Raw genomic sequence first — 19,686 nt, 5'->3', positions numbered from 1 at the left:
TTGTTAAGAATACGGCTGATGTCTTTTTAATGTTCTACTTTCTGGATATATAGAGAACTCTTCCTCTTTCCTCTGAAGCTATGTACAGTCCACACAAATTTTGTAGTCTCTGCTTTTGTGAATCAAAACATAACATTTGTAAGTGATACCTTTTTTTTTGTTTGTTTGTTTTTTCTGAGACAGAGTCACGCTCTGTCGCCCAGGCTGGAGTGCAGGAGCACAATCTCGGCTCACTGCAAGCTCTGCCTCCCCAGTTCACGCCATTCTCCTCCATCAGCCTCCCGAGTAGCTGGGACTACAGATGCCCGCCACCACGCCCAGCTAATTTTTTTGTATTTTTAGTAGAGACGGGGTTTCACCATGTTAGCCATGGTGGTCTCAATGTCCTGACCTCATGATCCGCCTGCCTCGGCCTCCCAAAGTGCTGGGATTACAGGCGTGAGCCACCACGCCTGGCCAATTTTTGTATTTTTAGTAGAGATGGAGTTTCACCATGCTGGTCAGGCTGGTCTCAAACTCCTGACCTCAGGTGATCCATCGGCCTCAGCCTCCCAAAGTGCCGGGATTACAGGTGTGAGCCACCGTGCCCGGCCAGTGATATCTTACTCTCCCAGCCTGAGTCCTCCAGAATTCAGAAACTTGTTGAGTACTCTTACTTTCAAAGTAATATAGTTATTTGCATAGTTTCAATGAGAATCTTTGTTTTTTACCAGGACTGGAATTGGAAATACTTCTTGTGTAACCAAGGCCCTGCATGGAAGGCCAAATCTGAGAAGACGCCCATTTAGTCAGTCACCACCAGCCACTTGTAAGGAACCACAGCAATGTTACAGAGCCCACATCCACGAAGCCCTCCAAGGAGAACCCGGCACAGCGCCTGGCCTGTAGGATGGCAGGTGCATCTGGAGGGCATTGCCTGGCAGGCCCAGGAACCTGGGCTAGTTTGGAAACCTTAAGAAAGGAATTTGCTCAAATTTATAGGGCAGGTGAAATCTGGTGGGTTCTTGGCTTGGTTTTCTAGCCTCAAGACAGCAAGCAAGAGGCTTTTATTTATTTTATTTTAAATTATTTATTATTATTTATTTATTTATTCTTTTTTTTTGAGATGGAGTCTCGATCTGTCACCCAGGCTGGAGTGCAGTGGTGTGATCTCCACTCACTGCAACCTCTGCCTCCCAGGTTCATGCTATTCTCCTGCCTCAGCCTCTTGAGTAGCTGGGATGACAGGCACCTGCCACCACGCCCGGCTAATTTTTTTTTTTTTTTTTTTTTTTTTTTTTTGTGAGACAGAGTCTTGCTCTTGTTGCCAGGCTGGAGTGCAATAGCATGATCTCGGCTCACTGCAACCTCTGCCGCCCTGGTTCAAGCGATTCTTCTGCCTCAGCCTCCTGAGTAGCTGGGACTACAGGCACCTGCCACCATGGCTGGCTAATTTTTGTATTTTTAGTAGAGACAGGGTTTTGCCATGTTGGCAAGGCTGGTCTCGATCTCCTGATGGACCTCGTGGTCCACCCGCCTAGGCCTCCCAAAGTGTTGGGATTACAGGCGTGAGCCACCGCGCCTGCCCTCAAATTATTTTTTAAAGAGGCTTTTAAAAGTCAATCTGAAATTCTTTATGGAAACTTCTAAGAAAGCAAACTTAAGAATGCAGAGATGGTGAATTAGCACTCTCGCTGCACCTATGGAAATAACCAAGCCATCTACAAATCAGCTCCATTTTGTGAAATCAGGAACAACCTTTCTGATCCTTTTGTGGTTCATCCGCCTGATGATTGGGTTTTCATGCAGACGTGTGAGCTGTGCCTCCCTCAAGCCTTGTTACGACATCCGACATCCGCACATTACCTGTCTGATGCCCGGGGATAAAACACCTTTCTTTGAGATTACTTTCCATCAAAAGCAGAGAAACTGTAGGGAAAAAAATGAGCTTCCGTAGAAACTGCTTTGTCTACTGCACTTCTGCTGGGTTATCTGCGTCCAGCCCCTCATTGTCTTTGCGATTTGAGCTGCTTTGCGATTTTACCACTGATAGGCATGCGGATTCTGCCCTGCCCGCCTCTCCCCCCTACCAGAACCAGTTCTGCCTCCATCTGAAACTCGATTCTTTTACTCCATGTAGATTTGTGCTTTTTTGACCTTTCCTTGGAACTGGTTACAGCATCTGTCCAGTTTCCTCATTGTTTAATGAATAGAATACAATCCTAAACAAATGCTCATTTTTCATATTTGGGAGCCACATTTTACTTCTTTCTGAAAAGTATCTTTTAACGCATAGTTAAATAAGTATTGCTGGACACAGTTAAACCTCAGTAACGACGCTGCATTATGAACTGGGATGAGCTATAGCTGTCCTGAACATTTCTGCTCAGAAAGGACACTGCATTATGAACCAGGATGAGCTATAGCTGTCCTGAACATTTCTGCTCTAAGTAACACAGCACTGAAGTTGTGTTTTTTTTTTTTTTTTTTCTTGAGACGGAGTCTTGCTTTGTCGCCCAGGCTGGAGTGCAGTGGCGTGATCTCAGCTCACTGCAACCTCTGCCTCCCAGGATCAAGCGATTCTTCTGCCTCAGCCTCCCGAGTAGCTGGGACTATAGGCGCGCAACACCATGCCCGGCTAATTTTTGTATTTTTAGTAGAGATGGGGATTTCACTGTGTTGGCCAGGTTGGTCTTGAACTCCTGACCTCGTGATCTGCCTGCCTCAGCCTCCCAAAGTGCTGGGATTATAGGCGTGAGCCACCATGCCTGGCCTAGCACTGAAGTTTATAAAACATGATGGTGAGAAGGAGAAATGGACAAAATCACAGGAGCAATGGAGGATTTTAACACTTTGTGGCTTTTGGCAGTTCAAATTGAGGAGCATAAATAAATTTATAAAGAATATCAATAAGTATATTTAATATGGTTGTTAAATAGAATAAAATAAAAAGTAGTATTCCGCACATTTGGTTTAATAAATAACCAAAGGAATTCTGAAATTCCCCCTTAACAAGTAGCTGGTGAAATAGAAAAACAGCCCACACTGGCTGGGTACATGGCTCACGCCTGTAATCCCAGCACTTTGGGAGGCCGAGGTGGGCAGATCACCTGAGGTCAGGAGTTCGAGATCAACCTGACCAACATGGAGAAACCCTGTCTCTACTAAAAATACAAAACTAGCCGGGCGTGGTGGCACATGCCTGTAGTCTCAGCTACTCAAGGCTGAGGCAGGAGAATTGCTTGATCCCATGAGGCGGAGGTTGTAGATCGCGCCATTGCACTCTACAATGGCAACAAGAGTGAAACTCCGTCAAAAAAAAAAAAAAGCCCACAATGGCAGGCTATAGAGACAATAATTACACTGATAATACTATCCCTCAAAACCTCTGGGGCTTGGCCAAAGTGATACTCATGAAAACTCTCACCTTAAGAAATGCAATTACTAAGCAAGAAAGAATAAAAATAAATGTGAAACATTCAATCTAAGAAATCAGGAAAAGAACAATAAAATAAACACAAGAACAAAAAGAGAAAAGATGGAATGGGAATTACTTCTGGTCAAGATACTGAAACCATCCAGTGGTTCCAGACAGCGACCTTTGAGGAAACCCCTGGAAAGGGGGAGGGGTGCTCTTACACACACATGCACACGCACACACACCCCACATGTGCACACACCCCACACGTGCACACACCCCACACGCACACACACGTGTCAGGGAGCATGTCTGACATGCCCCGTAAGATCTCCAGAAGAGATTAGACAGAAATGGAAGAAAGCAGTGTTTGAAAAACAATGGCTGAGAATTTTAAAGAATAGAAAAACAACCAGCCAACCAACCTAAAATTTGGTTCTAAAATTTAAAAAACATACTGATTCCTGAGCAGGATTCAGGGAAACAAATCCACACTTAGACACAACAATGGTAAAACAGGAGCACCTAAGAGATTGGGAGAAAAGTCTAAAAACAGCTTCCCTAGGCCGGGCGCAGTGGCCCACGCCTGTAATCCCAGAACTTCGGGAGGCCAAGGCGGGTGGATTGCTTGAGCTCAGGAGTTCGAGACCAGCCTGGCCAACATGGTGAAACCTGTCTCTACTAAAAATACAAAAAAAAAAAAAAAAAAAAAAATTAGCTAGGCTGAACCCAGGAGGTGAAGTTTGCGTTGGGCCATGATCATGTCACTGCACTCCAGCCTGGGCAACAGACAGCAAGACTCCATCTCAAAAACAAAACAAAACAAAAAAAAAACAGCTTCCCCAAAGGCACTGAGATCAGACTGATGGCTGACCTCTCTGAAGACATAAGAATATTATCTTGAAAAGAAATTGAGCCGGGCATGATGGCCTGCATCTGTAGTCCCAGCTACTTGGGAGGCTAAGGCAGGAAGATTGCTTCAGCCCAACAAATAGAGACTATAGTGAGCTACGATGGCACCACCATGCCAGCCTGGGTGTCAGAGCGAGACCCCATCTCTTTTAAAAAAATAAGTAGTAGAAAAATGTCAACATACAGAAAATTCTATTTCCAGCTAAACCATCATTCTAGAAAGTCATCTACATATACATAGCGTGTACTCCCCACAGACTCTTGCTGAAGAAACTGACAAAGCAAAGGGCAGAGATCCCTGAATAAAAGTCCATTTCCCTTTTCTCTTTCCTAGAAAAGATGGGGCTGCCTTGTACCTGAGTCTGAGTATAAAGCCTTGTGTCCGATCAACTGCTCTCCAGGCTCCTGGAAGACCCCACTGTGGTAACAGGGAACCGAGGTCAAGGAGCAGGCCTGGGAAGAGCTTCAATCAACTGTTTCATAAAATGTGAGCAAAAGTTATTACTTCCAACTCAATATATTGTTATAAGATTTTAAATACGTACGTGTCATTTAACTAATAAATTAAATGTAAATAGATACTTTACTATTTATGCACATATGCCTAATAAAGAGTATTGAGTCAGCTGCCAACTATTGGGAAAAAACAAAGCGAGATCCCTAATTTGTTCTTTTTCACTAGATCATTTCCCGATGCATTAAAGACTCAGCAGGAAAATGACATGACGATAAAATACAAGTGGCCCCACAGTAAGCCCCCTACATACACACAAAATTAAAGAAGCACAAATTTAAAACAGGAAATCCTTTTACCTATTTAGATTGGCCCTCCAAATCAATTTTATTTCTTTTCTTTTTTTTTCTTTTTTTTTTTTTTTTGAGACAGAGTCTTGCTCTGTCGCCCAGGCTGGAGTGCAGTGGCTTGATCTTGGCTCACAGCAAACTCCACCTCTTGGGTTCGAGATTCTCCTGCCTCAGCCGCCCAAGTAGCTGGGATTACAGGCATGTGCCCCAACACTTGGCTAATTTTTTTTTTTTTGTATTTTTAGTAGAGACGGGGTTTCATCATGTTGGCCAGGCTGGTCTCAAACTCTTGACCTCAGGTGATCAGGCGGTGGCTCACACCTGTAATCCCAGCACTTTGGGAGGCTGAGGTGGGCAGATCACTTGAGGTCATGAGTATGAGACCAGCCTGGCCAACATGGTGAAAACCCGTTTCTACTAAAAATACAAAAATTAGCTGGGCATGGTGGCGGGTGCCTGTAATACCAGCTACTTGGGAGGCTGAGGCAACAGAATCGCTGGAACCCGGGAGGCTGAGGCTGCAGTGAGCCAAGATCGCACCACTGCACTCCAGCCTTGGCAACAGAGATTCTGTCTCAAAAAAAAAAAAAAAGTTAGCTATCATAAAGAAGTTTACTAGAAACAACATTTTAAGGAATCCCAGCTTTCTACAGGATCAAGGAAATGCCATGTGCAGCTGATTTCTGGAAGGCGCAGAGGGAGGGTGAGCTCCGGGCACTGCCCACTCTGTGGGCAGAGGGGCCTGCAGGCAGGGTCCCACAGCACCTGCCTCCTGCTTCCCCCTGCAGGCCCCTAAGTGGGGCTGTTCTCACTCCCCGTCCTGGTCTCGGCCTGAACCCTGTAGCAGGCAGGTGAAGCTCCTTATCTCAGAGGGGGCCCACCATGTCACCTGCTGGAGTTGGCTCCACAGTCTGAATGGGGTGTTGGCAGGAACCAGTGTCACTAGAGCACAGGGGACGCCCCGGCACCTCCCCCCACAGCCATCTATACGGGCACGGGCAGCATGAGACAGGCTCTATGCCTGAAAGCAGCCGAGAGCCAGTGAAGTGGCGGTCAGCTTGCTCCCTGCGGGATGCGGCCCCTTCCCAGAGGCGGACAGGTGAGGACATGCACTGAGGCAGCTGCAGGTGACCCCTGGGCCACCGGTGCTGGGGCAGAGTAGCTGTTGTGAAGTGGACTAGAGAAGCATCTAGAAACAGCTGCAGGCAGAGCAGGTCCTGCTCAGCCCCCTGGCTGGGCGGCTGTCCCACGTTGAATAATGATAATATGTTTGTCACAGCTGGCCATTCTGTACTACTTAATGATTGCAGCCACATCATTTATGAACCGGATAAGTGATCTTAGGAAAAAAATGCAGATAGACCAGTCAGTCCTAAACCTTTGCAATCAGGACTCATCTTTTTTATTTTTTTAAATGTTTTTAGAGACTGGATCTCCTGTGCTGCCCAGGCTGGAGTGCAGTGATTATTCACAGGCAGGATCATACCCACTGCAGCCCCGACCTCCTGCGCTCAAGCAATCCTCCCACCTCAGTCTCCCAAGTAGCTGGAACTTCAGACGCACAACACCATGCCCAGCTAAGAACTCAATGTTTAGGTGGGGAGGACGGCCTTCCCAAAAAGAAACAAATGGGGTATGTTTGGTATAATCAAAGCCAAACCAAAAGTCCCCATTCTTCTCTTCTCACTCTACTTTCTTCTCTAAATTGCCAATAAATTGACAAACTTCCATTGAGTCCTCCCTACGGATGTGTGCATGCATGCACACACACGGTCTAACATACAAATGCGTGTGTGCAGTCTCACATGCAAATGTATGTGCACAGTCTCACATACAAACGTGTGTGCACACAGTCTCACATACAAACGCACATGCACAGTCTTGCACACAAACGCTTGCGCAGTCTCGCAAACGCGTGTGCACACACAGTCTCACATACAAATGCACGTGCACACACACAGTCTCGTCTCGGGAAGTGCTAGGATTACAGGCGTGAGCCACCACACCCAGCCAAGGAAACATCTCTTTAGCCAGATTTGGGCCTGGCGACATAGGAACTGAAGAAGGCAGAAAGTATCTGGCACTCAGCAGGGGCTCCTCTACTGGATGGGTGGATGGATATATGGATGGTAGGTGGATGAGTGACTGGATGATTGGATGGATGGGTGAATGGGTGAGAGAAAGGATGGATAGGTGGGTGGGATAAGTGGTTAGATAAATGGATGGATAGGTGGGTGCATGGGTAGGTGGATGGATGGATGGATGAATGGATAGATGGATGAATGGATGGGTGGATGCATAGATAGATGAATGGATGGATGAATGGGTGGGTGGGTGGGTGGATGGATGGGTGGATGGATAGATGGATGGGTGGGTGGGATAAGTGGTTGGATGGTTAGATGGAGGGATGGATGGATGAATAGATAGGTGGGTGGATGGATGGGTGGGTGGATGGTAGATGGATGGATGGATGGGTGGGTGGGTAGATGGGTAGATGGATGAATGGATGGATGGATGGGTGGGTGGGTAGATGGATGGATGGGTAGATGGATGGGTGGGTGAGATAAGTGGTTGCATGGATGGATGGATGGATGGATGAATAAATAGGTGGGTGGATGGATGGGTGGGTGGATAGCGGATGGATGAGTGGGTGGATGAACGGATGGGTGGGTGGGTAGATGGGTAGATGGATGGATGGATGGATGGATGGATGGATGGATGGATGGGGGGGTGGGTGAATGGATGGATAGATGGATGGGTGGTTGGATAGATGGATGGATAGGTAGGTGGGTGGATGCATGGAGGAACAGATGGATGACTCACTGAAACACTCAGTCATAAAGCCAGTGTCCCTTGCCTTTCTTAGGAAGTCAGCTCCGGTGTCTGTGTCCAAGATGCGCAGCCTCCACCTCAGTCAGGAGACACTGCTGCCTTTACCTGGAGAAGTCTGCAGCCATCTTTGCTGCTCACCACAGAGCCGCACAGAAATGCCGGCTGCTTTGCTAACCTGCGGTGTTGTTCTCACAAATGCTGCCAGTGAAGTGGGTCCCCAGAGCGCCCGCAGCTAAGATGAGGTCCTGCTCTGTGCAGTGGCCTCCGACCAGGCCCCGCTCACAAGAGGGGCTTCTGTGCTCCCTCGGGCCTTCCTGAGAAGGCTGCGGCCAGAGCCCTCCCACTGACCCCAGGCGCACACCCAGAACCTGACCCGCACCCAGAACCTGACCCGCACCCAGAAGCAGGCGCACACCCAGAACCTGGCACACACCCAGAACCAGGCACACACCCAGAACCAGGCGCACACCCAGAACCAGGAGCACACCCAGAACCAGGCGCACACCCAGAACCAGGAGCACACCCAGAACCAGGCGCACACCCAGAACCAGGAGCACACCCAGAACCTGGCGCACACCCAGAACCAGGAGCACACCCAGAACCTGGCGCACACCCAGAACCAGGCGCACACCCAGAACCTGGCGCACACCCAGAACCAGGCACACACTCAGAACCTGACCCGCACCCAGAACCAGGCGCACACTCAGAACCTGACCTGCACCCAGAACCAGGCGCACACCCAGAACCAGGCGCACACCCAGAACCAGGCGCACACCCAGAATCTGACCCGCACCCAGAACCAGGCGCACACTCAGAACCTGACCCGCACCCAGAACCAGGCGCACACTCAGAACCTGACCCGCACCCAGAACCAGGCGCACACTCAGAACCTGACCCGCACCCAGAACCTGACCCGCACCCAGAACCAGGCGCACACTCAGAACCTGACCCGCACCCAGAACCTGACCCACACCCAGAAGCAGGCGCACACCCAGAACCTGGCACACACCCAGAACCAGGCGCACACCCAGAACCAGGCGCACACCCAGAACCAGGAGCACACCCAGAACCAGGCGCACACCCAGAACCAGGAGCACACCCAGAAGCAGGCGCACACCCAGAACCAGGCGCACACCCAGAACCTGGCACACACCCAGAACCTGACCCACACCCAGAACCAGGCGCACACCCAGAACCAGGCGCACACCCAGAACCTGACCTGCACCCAGAACCAGGCGCACACCCAGAACCAGGCGCACACCCAGAACCTGACCTGCACCCAGAACCAGGTGCACACCCAGAACCTGACGCACACCGAGAACCAGGCGCACACCCAGAACCTGGCGCACACCCAGAACCAGGCACACACCCAGAACCTGACGCACACCGAGAACCAGGTGCACACCCAGAACCTGGCGCACACCCAGAACCAGGTGCACACCCAGAACCTGGCGCACACCCAGAACCAGGCGCACACCCAGAACCAGGAGCACACCCAGAACCTGACCCGCACCCAGAACCAGGCGCACACCCAGAACCAGGCGCACACCCAGAACCTGACCTGCACCCAGAACCAGGCGCACACCCAGAACCTGACCCGCACCCAGAACCAGGCGCACACCCAGAACCTGACCCGCACCCAGAACCAGGCGCACACCCAGAACCAGGCGCACACCCAGAACCAGGCGCACACCCAGAACCTGACCTGCACCCAGAACCAGGCGCACACCCAGAACCTGACCTGCACCCAGAACCAGGCGCACACCCAGAACCTGACCCGCACCCAGAACCAGGAGCACACCCAGAACCTGGCGCACACCCAGAACCAGGCACACACCCAGAACCAGACGCACACCCAGAACCTGACCCGCACCCAGAACCAGGCGCACACCCAGAACCTGACCTGCACCCAGAACCAGGCGCACACCCAGAACCTGACCTGCACCCAGAACCAGGTGCACACCCAGAACCTGACGCACACCGAGAACCAGGCGCACACCCAGAACCTGGCGCACACCCAGAACCAGGCACACACCCAGAACCTGACGCACACCCAGAACCAGGCGCACACCCAGAACCTGGCGCACACCCAGAACCAGGCGCACACCCAGAACCTGACCCGCACCCAGAACCAGGTGCACACCCAGAACCAGGCACACACCCAGAACCTGGCGCACACCCAGAACCAGGCGCACACCCAGAACCTGACCTGCACCCAGAACCAGGCGCACACCCAGAACCTGACCTGCACCCAGAACCAGGCGCACACCCAGAACCTGACCCGCACCCAGAACCAGGTGCACACCCAGAACCTGGCGCACACCCAGAACCAGGCGCACACCCAGAACCTGACCCGCACCCAGAACCAGGCGCACACCCAGAACCTGACCTGCACTCAGAACCAGGCGCACACCCAGAACCAGGTGCACACCCAGAACCTGACCCACACTCAGGCCATGGCCTCCACTTCCCGGACTCACTTTCGGGTCGGCCCAGCTCTGCACGGAGCCTGTTCCCCATCTCGATGAGCTGCTCTTTCTCCAGGCGGAGGCTGATGATTTTTCTGGCTGCCTCCTTCAGCTTTCTCTGGAGTCGGTGCATAGATAAGGTCTGGGGGGCACGTGCCACTGACCGGAGGTGCAGGAAAAGCTCCCCCTGGTCCTCGGCCTCCATAGGCCCTCTCTTGGCGAGGCCCTGTAACAAAACTCACAGGCAGACACCCCTGTGAGGCTGCCCTCATGGGAGGACGCCAGGGGTGCCCGCCCAAGGAGCCTCTTCACCTGCTCTTCCAGGGTGGGCACTGCTGGCCGCCACTGGGTGACGTCCTTCCAAAAGAAAGACAAAAAGAGTCGCTGCTCCCAGTGCTTCAGTGGGTTCCTTCTCTTCCACAAATAGAATAAAGGCCCACAGATCTCCCAGGCCAGGGTGGCCCCCAGATCTCCCAGGCCCTCACAGCCCTCCGCCTCCTCCCCGCCATCCCTGCCTTCTGGTCATCTATGCCTTTGTGTCTTTCAAGTGAACACAAGGAGAATCTGAGGACACCCAACCAGCACAGCAGCTCCCCAGGGAGAGCAGAGAGAAGGCTGTGGCCTCCAGCAGTGCCCAGGACCCAGGAGGGCGGCCCAGGGAGAGCAGAGAGAAGGCTGTGGCCTCTAGCAGTGCCCAGGACCCAGGATGACAGCTACCGCCAGCGTGGCTTGGCCCTCCTCCATTCCTTGGGGTCCCTCCTTTCTCTACCTGCCGGCTGGACACCCCACAACCACCCTGCAGGCTGGCTGTGGCTTCCCTCCTGAAGCAGGCGCAGGGGGAGCACAAAGGCAGTGGAGAGGGAGGAGGCCGACACAGGGGCAGGAGCTGGCTGGGCTCCCCCTTAGCACCCCAAGCCTGGGTCAACCCTAGAGCTGAGCCCCTGGGAAGCACTGTGTTGTCCTCACTCAGCCCAACCTGGACTTGCAGCCCACATCATTCCAGTGCTACAGAGTGCAATCCCAACACAAAGGGATGCCTGGACCAAAAATGGGGGCACAGGAAAAACCAGTAGTGTCCAGGTCCTGGCAAGACGGGAGCCGACGACCTACTTCTCCCGTGCCACTCCTGGCCCCTGTAAGGAGCCAGGCTGCACCTGGCCCTGGCCACATGAGCTTCGAGTCCCTGGAACAGGCCAGCACACCCTGTCCCCGCCAGCTTCCTGGTGTGCCTTTCCAGGGCTGGCAGGTGCTGCTGCCTTCCAGGTGCTGCTGTTCTTTGGATGGCCTGGGGTGCGGCCACTGTATGCAGTGCCTCCGGGCATGTGCCGCAGGTTCATGTGGGACGCTCGGGGGCCGCGGGGGATGACACATCGAAGGGGAGAGATGTCTGCTTTCCTCTTGGACAGAGAAAGTTCTATGGTGCCGCAGGCCCCAGCTGAGGACAGGTGCAGGGCAGCCCCCATGAAGGCTCGCCACAGGCCTGAGCCCGAGTCCAGACTCGCTTCCTCCAGTAAGCGGGCCTCGTGCCTGCTCTGTGAGCACCCTTGGCAAGTGTGGTGCAGAGGCTCACTCACCACCCCGGGAGAATAGACAGGAATGGGCTCTTGGGTGTGGGAGAGGCCAAGGCAGAGGGAGAGGAAGGGAGGCCAGTGCTGGTAAAACAGATTGCAGATGGCCTGGGGCTGGGGGAGAGGGGCCAGGCAGGTGACACTCGCAAGTCCGGTTCTAAAACCCTGGGTCCTCTACAGGAACACACTGGGTTATTTTGTTATTTTAACTGAGGAAAGAACAATCCCGAAAACAGATTTTGCAAACCTCAAAACACTTAGAGATTTAAGAGAAAATTCCGTCTTCAAAAGCAGTCCCCTCTCCCCGCAAAGTTACACCGGGCCCTGCGGCTGGTGCCAGGCTTGAGGGGCACTGAGGGGCCTTCTTGCTGTTGACCCCACAGACAAAGGAAGGAGGGCACGGATCACAGGGCCCATGTCCTAGTCACGTGATTCTGCACACAGTGACCTGGGGGGCAGGGAGTGAACGATTCTACTTCTCTTGGATTCAGTTTCTGGTAAAATGTTATTTGGTAAAAGTTTATTTTGATGATTCTCTAAAATCTTTCCACAAAATAAGACTTCTACAGCCTGAGACATATTCAGGAATGTCTTCACCACTGTGTGCTCCAAGGGCTGCCCACCCCCAGCAGGGCAGCAGCAGCTGTCCACCCATCTGCCCCCACGCCTGGGACTGCCCCAGCACCCCCCAGGTGAGGAGGAGATGTCTCCAAGTATCTGGACGATTCGAAGGAAATTTGAAGGAAACTTTGGTCTGCTGAAATGTCTTCACGTCCTGAGGACATGTGTGAGTGAGTGACACAGGGAAGTCCTTCTCAGAGGCTGAGGCCTGGGCCTGGTACAGTGGGTTCCATCAGGCTGGGCCGGCGCTCACCGCCCCACACAGCCACTCCAACGCCTCTCGGCAGAGCCAGCACCAACGCCATGGCCAACACTGCCCCCCAGTGGTCCCAGGGATGTAACACATCCCCCAACTCAGCCCTGGCGGCCAGTGACTGGGGGAAGTTTTGTGTTTTAAGGACTAGAGGCAGCTGATGTGGGTGGTGCAGTCAGGGAAGCCCAAAGCCAGGCTGTGCGGCTCAGCCCAGTGGGACCTGCCTGGGAGCAGAGTGCCCCACTGTCGTCCACAGGCTCTCCCTCTGCCATGGGAGAAGTGGGAACACGTGCCTCCGCACACACCTGGTCCCAGCTTTGCAGACCTGGCTCCTTGGCTAGGGCCGTGGAAGGGGACCAGCTTCCGTCAGGAGTGCTGTGGGACAGTCCCTGGACCCCTGTGCACTTCCTCACCCACCCTGCACTGGCTTCCTGCACTACAGGAGGTAGGCTGGAGACGCAGTGCTGTGTCACACCTCAGTACTTGGGTGGGTGTACACAATACGTGACCTGGTCCATGGCCCGTGTGCAAATGTCACCAACCGTCCAGTTAACGCCCTGACGCTGTCTCTCCTGTGCAGGGTCCAGGGTCCCACGTGGCGTTTCTACAGATGATGACCTGATGCCCGTCTCTCCTGTGCGGGGTCCAGGGTCCCACCTGGCATTTCTACATGGGGTCTCCCAGGTCTCCTAACTGGAGTGGCTCCCCAGCTTGCATGTTTGGGCACTCGCCGAGCATCTAGACCCGCTCATCTGCAGATGTCCCTCTGTTTGGGCTTGCCTGAGGTCTCCTCATGCATAAGCTCAGGTTCTGCATTTTTGGCAGGGACCCCGAGCGCGAGTCTGTGCTGTCTCAGTGCGACCCGCCCAGAGGCACGTGACACGGGCGCATCCCAGCACTGGCGACGGGAGCTCTGATCACTCAGGTCAGCTGGGGTCCAACAGGCTGCTCCACTGGAAAGCCAGCATTTCCCTTGGAAATAAGAAGTCACGTGTGGGGAGATGCTGCTTCGCATCCGTCTGATGGGAATCCCTCTGGTTCAGCACCCATTCGTGGTCGCCCGGCGCGCCGTTCCTGTCGCGTTCCTTGGCTGGCACTCTCGCGTGGAAGAGTGCCCCGTTCCCCTGGCCGATCTGTCCATTGCTATCAGCCTGGACCATGATTTCCTGGTTGAGTCAGTGGATTGTGGTCTTCAATGTCACTGCCTATTGGCCTAGTTCTGGCCCGTGGGGACCACTTTCAGCTGCTTCCTGTGCCTTCCGAACCTGCCTCCATGCTAGAGCCCCAGCTTCTGTGAGCAGAGCAGGAACCATGGAACCAGCGCCTGGAACTGTGGAACCGGCATCTGCTGTGGCTGAGTCCGGGCTGTGGGCCCTCTCAGGACAGAACTGGGATCAGATGCACACGCAGCTCTACCCACCTCTCTATACCCAACATAACGGACACATTGATCATCTACCTGAGGGTCCAGCCCCAACATGGCCCCTTCTCCGTCTGGGCTCCTTTCCCAGCAGCAAGCAGCAAGGACCTGGGCCCGCCCTCGTCTCCAGGAGCTCAGCCATGCTGCTTGGCAGAGGACAGAGCCCAGGTGGGCCTCGCCTGGGTGGAGAGCCTGGCCACAGGATGCTCAGACCCAGGAGGAGCCTGGAGCCCGACTGTCATCTCCATGCATGTAGACACAGAGCCTGGAGTGTCTGCCCCGCCTGTGCCTTAGCTCCAATAACTGGGATTGGGCTGCAGGTAGCTTCATCTCTCAATTTAAAATTCTGCTTATTTGGGCCAGGCACAGTGGCCCACGCCTGTAATCCCACCACTTTGGGGAGCTGAGGCAGGCAGATCACTTGAAACCAGGAGTTTGAGACCAGCCTGGCCAACATGGTGAAACCCTGTCTCTACTGAAAACACAAAAATTGGCCGGGCGTGGTGCACCTGTAATCCCAGCTACTTGGGGAGCTGAGGTGGGAGAATTGCTTGAACTCGGGAGGAGGAGGTTGCAGTGAGCCAAGATAGCGCCAGTGCACTCCAGATTGGGCGACAGTGTGAGACTCTGTCTCAAAAAAAAAAAAAAAAAGAAAGAAAAAATTCTGCTTATTTGTGTAAATTCTTGCCCCTTCATTCTAAACAAGTGGGAAGACAGTGAACTACGCAAGGGACAACAGTGAGAGCTCCTGGGGCCCCTTGCTGCCCAAGGAGGTGCCCGCCCGTGTCCGGGAACACATGGCGCTCAGGTGGGTGGGAGACGTGTGGGGGTACAGACATGCTTACCCCTGGCTGTGCTGCCAGCTGGCCCAAGGGCCACAGCCCCCACTGGGCAGGAGCCACCCTGGAGTGGCTGGACTGGGAGCCCAGGAGGGCTAGGGTGCTGGAGACCCCTGAGGACACCACCTCCTTACCAACAGGTACAGGGGCAGGTGCAGCTCAATATCTTACCGACCAGCTCAGCCCTTCCTGTGCGCACTGTCTGAGCACCTGCTGGGGCCTCAGGCTCCCTCGGCCTTCCCATACCTGCCCTGTTGTACCCCTGAGGCATCCTTATGGTCTTGCCCATCCCATGCCAAGGCAGCTCTGGCCTGCTCCTCACTGTCCTGGAGCCTGAGACAGCCATGGCCGCATCTTCCTCAGTCCACTCTATTCCAGCCCGAGTCCCTGGGGATCTGCTCCCCAAGCATGGTGCCCTGGGGATCCACACTGTCTTCCACTTTGTGCCTTCCAGACATCATCTACTGTCCCCAAAACCTTCTGTGGATTCATAGGTCACTATTGGTAACTATAGGTTACCACAGGTCATAGGTCACTACAGTTATCCCAGTTACCAACAGTCTAGGGTACGAAGTCAGGGAGGCCGGGCAGCCTGTCCTTCACAGCCTTTCCCTCTGGACTTAGGTAGGAAGAAGGGGGCCCTGCTGGTCGGCTCTGCCAAGCTGCAGAATCAGGACCTGGGGTCGTCTCCACAGCTCAGAGCTGTGGCTCAAACCCAGCCATGGAGTTGGGGGTCACTCCCTCGGGGCCAAGGGCCTGACCAAAACCAGGACAGGAGTGCTGTGGCCTGGAGCAGCTGTGTGGCTCTGAACGCAGCAGGGAGGGCCCAATGCTAGGCATGGGGCAGGCAGGGCTGTGCACGCAGACGCCCCCTCAGCAGGCCGTCAAGGCCCTGCATTAAAGCAAACATGAGCCACCTTCAGTGTGTGCGTTTGCAACACAAGATGCTGTTAGCTGAAGGGAGGACTGAGATGGGCCCATCCCGCCCCCCACCAACAGGGCGTCAAGGTGAAGGACCAGGAGAAGAGGAGGCGTGTGGAGGAAGAAGGCGGAGGAATGGGGAGAAGGGGTGGAGCAGGGCCCACTTCCAGGCACGGCCTTCACTGCAGCCCTCGTCCCACCTGAGCTCCCAGGGCATACAGACAGCAACGCTGGCAGAGCACAGGCAAGGACGGTTTCTGTGGCAGGAGCCTCGGCGGGTGGCAGGAGGAACTAGCGGGCACCCACCTCTCTCCCAAGGGCCACGGCGTCCGAGGCTGGGGGCTGCTTCCTGCCTGAAGGCTCCACTCCCCCGTGCGGGGCTATCCTGAGATGCTTCCCCAGCTCAGCCACCTGCTTCCGCAGCTCCAAAACCTCCAGGTGTACCTGGTCCACCTCACGGGGAAGCTCACGCTTGAGAGCGGCCGGCTCCAGGGGTTCCCGCAGCACCTAGGGGCCATTTCAAAGGCAGTGTGAGGAATGAGGCAGTGGCTGGGCTGGAGCAGGCCCCTGGGCACTGACAGGAAGCGCTGTGAGTGCCGGGAAAGAACGGGGAGCCCGGGGTCAGGGCCTCCTCCCCAGCTGGACGCAACTGCCCTCAGCCCTCTGCCCCCAACCACGGCCACTGCTCCTCCTGCCCCACCCAGCTGGCCCTGGCAGCTCCCCTGTGCCCTGCTCTGGACTCCTAGGCTGGTGGGGAGAATCCGTGCATGGACTGAGGCAGAGGGCCTCGAAACCCCTTCCTGAGCCTCCTCCCAGGGAGAAACAAAGGCCTCCAGAATTGCAAGTAACCGGTAGGAGGTGTTGATTTTTCTCTTCTGCTAATCAAAGGGGGCAGAGATGGGGAGGCCAGAGGTAAACAGGCCAGGAAGTCAGAGGGCTGAGGCTATTGAAAGGCAGGTGGATAGGCTGGGTGCGGTGGCTCACGCCTGTAATCCCAGCACCTTGGGAGGCTCAGGCGGGTGGATCACAAGGTCAGGAGATCGAGACCATCCTGGCCAACATGGTGAAACCCCATCTCTACTAAAAAATAAAAAAAATTAGCCGGGCATGGCGGTGGGCACCTGTAGTCCCAGCTACTTGGGAGGCTGAGGCAGGAGAATGGCATGAACCCGGGAGGTGGAGCTTGCAGTGAGCCGAGATCGCGCCAGTGCACTCCAGCCTGGGCGACAGAGCGAGACTCCATCTCAAAAAAAAAAGCTTGTATTAATTTTTATTTATTTACTTATTTTATTCAGACGGCATCTTAGTTTGTTGCCTAGCCTGGTCTCAAACTCCTGGACTCAAGCGATCCTTCTGCCTCAGCCTCCCAAAGTGTTGGGATTACACGTGTGAGCCACCGCATCCAGCCTATTTCTATTTTTAGAGACAGGGTCTTGCTCTGTCGCCCAAGCTGGGGCAGAGTGGCGCGATCGTGGCTCACCGCAGCCTCAACCTTCTGGGCTCAAGCAACCCTCCCACTGGGCTCAAGTAATCCTAAGCCTCCTGAGTAGCTGGGACTACAGACGCACCACCATGCTTGGCTAATTATTTCAGTTTTTATTACAGATGGGGTCTTGCTGTGTTGCCCAGGCTGGTTTCAAACTGCTGAGCTCGAATAATCCTCCCACCTCACCATTCCAAAGTGTGGGGATTACAGGCATGCGCCACCGTGCCCAGCCTTGTTTAGTTTTTGTAGGGACAAGGTCTCCCTATGTTGCCCAGGCTGGTCTCAAACTCCTGGGCTCAAGTGATCTTCCTGCCTCAGACTCCCAAAGTGTTGAGATTACAGGTGTGTACCACCGTGCCCAGCCTAAAAGCTGTATTTAAATGTTTATTTCTTGTCTGTAGCATTTGTGTGGGAAATGGGGGAAACAGCAACTGCAAAGCATCGGGGATCTGGAGCCCCTTCACGGGCACATGGATCTTCAACCCCCTCGACTGGAGCCCCTCACGTGTACATGGATCTTCAACCGCCTCGACAGAAATGGAAAAGTGGCCAAGTTCCTCTCCATTGCAACAACAAAGACGCACTTCCAATCAAGGCGAGGCGTTAGGCATCAGCAGAAAATGAGAGATATGAGGGTAACGCACATGTTAATTAGCCTCATTTAGCCATTCCAGTGTGGACATGTTTCAAAACATCATGTGGCATACCATAGAAATATACAATTTATATTTGTCATTTTCTTTTTTTTTTTTTTGAGACGGAGTCTTGCTCTGTCGCCCAGGCTGGAGTGCAGTGGCGCGATCTCAGCTCACTGCAACCTCCGCCTCCCGGGTTCAAGCAATTGCCTTGCCTCAGCCTCCCGAGTAGCTGGGATTACAGGCACGCACCACCACACCCGGCTCATTTTTTGTATTTTAGTAGACACAGAGTTCACCATGTTGGCCAAGATGGTCTCAATCTCCTGACCTGGTGATCTGCCCATCTCGGACTCCCAAGGTGCTGGGATTACAGGCGTGAGCCACCTCGCCTGGCCATATTTGCCATTTTCAATCAATCCATCAAACATCTTAGGAAGATTAAAAAAAAAAAAGCATCCAATTTCAGGAGCACTGTGCACTCCCTGGGCAGATGGGAAATCTGGAATACTTTGTTTCTAGAGAGATGTTCTGCGTTAGAGAAGAAGCAGAGGCTGCAGGGAAGGTGTGGTTTATGTATTTACAATGCAAGAGGACATGTGGAAGTTCCCTTGTTATGTCGCCTCACAAGGAATAAAAGCAACAGGATGAGGACAGCATGACTCAGAAGCACAAGCAACAGGAGACATGATCAACGGGACTGGATCAAAACTGGAAACATTCGGTGTCCTTCAAAGGACACCATCAGAAAAGTGAAAAGACAGGCCAGGTGCAGTGGCTCATACCTGTAATCCCAGCACTTTGGGAGGCAGACAGGCCAGGTGCAGTGGCTCATACCTGTAATCCCAGCACTTTGGGAGGCACACAGGCCAGGTGCAGTGGCTCATACCTGTAATGCCAGCACTTTGGGAGGCAGACAGGCCAGGTGCAGTGGCTCATACCTGTAATCCTAGCACTTTGGGAGGCAGAGGTGGGAAGATCACCTGAGGTGAGGAGTTCGAGACCAGCCTGGCCAACATGGTAAAACCCCGTCTCTACCAAAAATACAAAAATTAGCAGGCGTGGTGGCTCATGCCTGTAATCCCAGCTACTTGGGAGGCTGAGGCAGGAGAATTGCTTGAACCCGGGAGGCGGAGGTTGCAGTCAGCCGAGATCACGCCATTGCACTCCAGCCTGGGTGACACAGCAAGACTCTGTCTCAAAAAAAAAAAAAAAAAGAGAAAGTGAAAAGACAAACCACAGAATGGGAGAAAAATGTAGCAAATCATATATCTAATAAGGGACTTGTATCTGGAATATAAAAAGAATTCTTACAACTCAAATAAAAAGACAACCTAATTAAAACTGGGCAAGGGATCCACACGGACGTTTCTCCAAAGAAGACAAATGGCTCAAATGGCTGACCAAGACGCACATGAGATGATGCTCGACACCAGGAGTCATCAGGAAAATGCAAATCAAAACCACAACGAGGCCCCACTTCACTCCCACCAGGATGACTAGCATCACAGCCAGAAAACAGCTAGTGTT

At 53.5% G+C, this 19,686-nt stretch overlaps 1 protein-coding gene and 1 pseudogene across 13 annotated transcripts in view; one reads left to right on the top strand and one right to left on the bottom strand.

The window, feature by feature from the left end:
- The window catches only part of CCDC57 (coiled-coil domain containing 57), a 111,708-nt gene that overhangs the window by 39,117 nt on the left and 52,905 nt on the right, over window positions 1-19,686 (bottom strand). For 8 of the 13 annotated variants that reach the window (XM_055389363.2, XM_031011642.3, XM_055389362.2 and 5 more), the window contains 2 exons: window positions 16,342-16,542; window positions 10,426-10,639 (listed from right to left, as the gene is read on the bottom strand). In XM_055389363.2, the coding sequence (XP_055245338.1) occupies window positions 10,426-10,639; window positions 16,342-16,542 (415 nt within the window). The remainder of the gene's footprint in view (window positions 1-10,425; window positions 10,640-16,341; window positions 16,543-19,686) is intronic. The other 5 variants (XR_010133591.1, XR_010133590.1, XM_063705736.1 and 2 more) reach the window with 1 other exon arrangement.
- Window positions 1,745-1,855, top strand: LOC115934871 (uncharacterized; annotated as a pseudogene).

This window comes from Gorilla gorilla, chromosome 4 (genome assembly GCF_029281585.2).
Source record: "Gorilla gorilla gorilla isolate KB3781 chromosome 4, NHGRI_mGorGor1-v2.1_pri, whole genome shotgun sequence".
Classification (NCBI taxonomy): Eukaryota; Metazoa; Chordata; class Mammalia; order Primates; family Hominidae; genus Gorilla; species Gorilla gorilla.
Note: the sequence above shows the minus strand (reverse complement) of the source record. Positions and strands in the feature narration are given on the sequence as shown.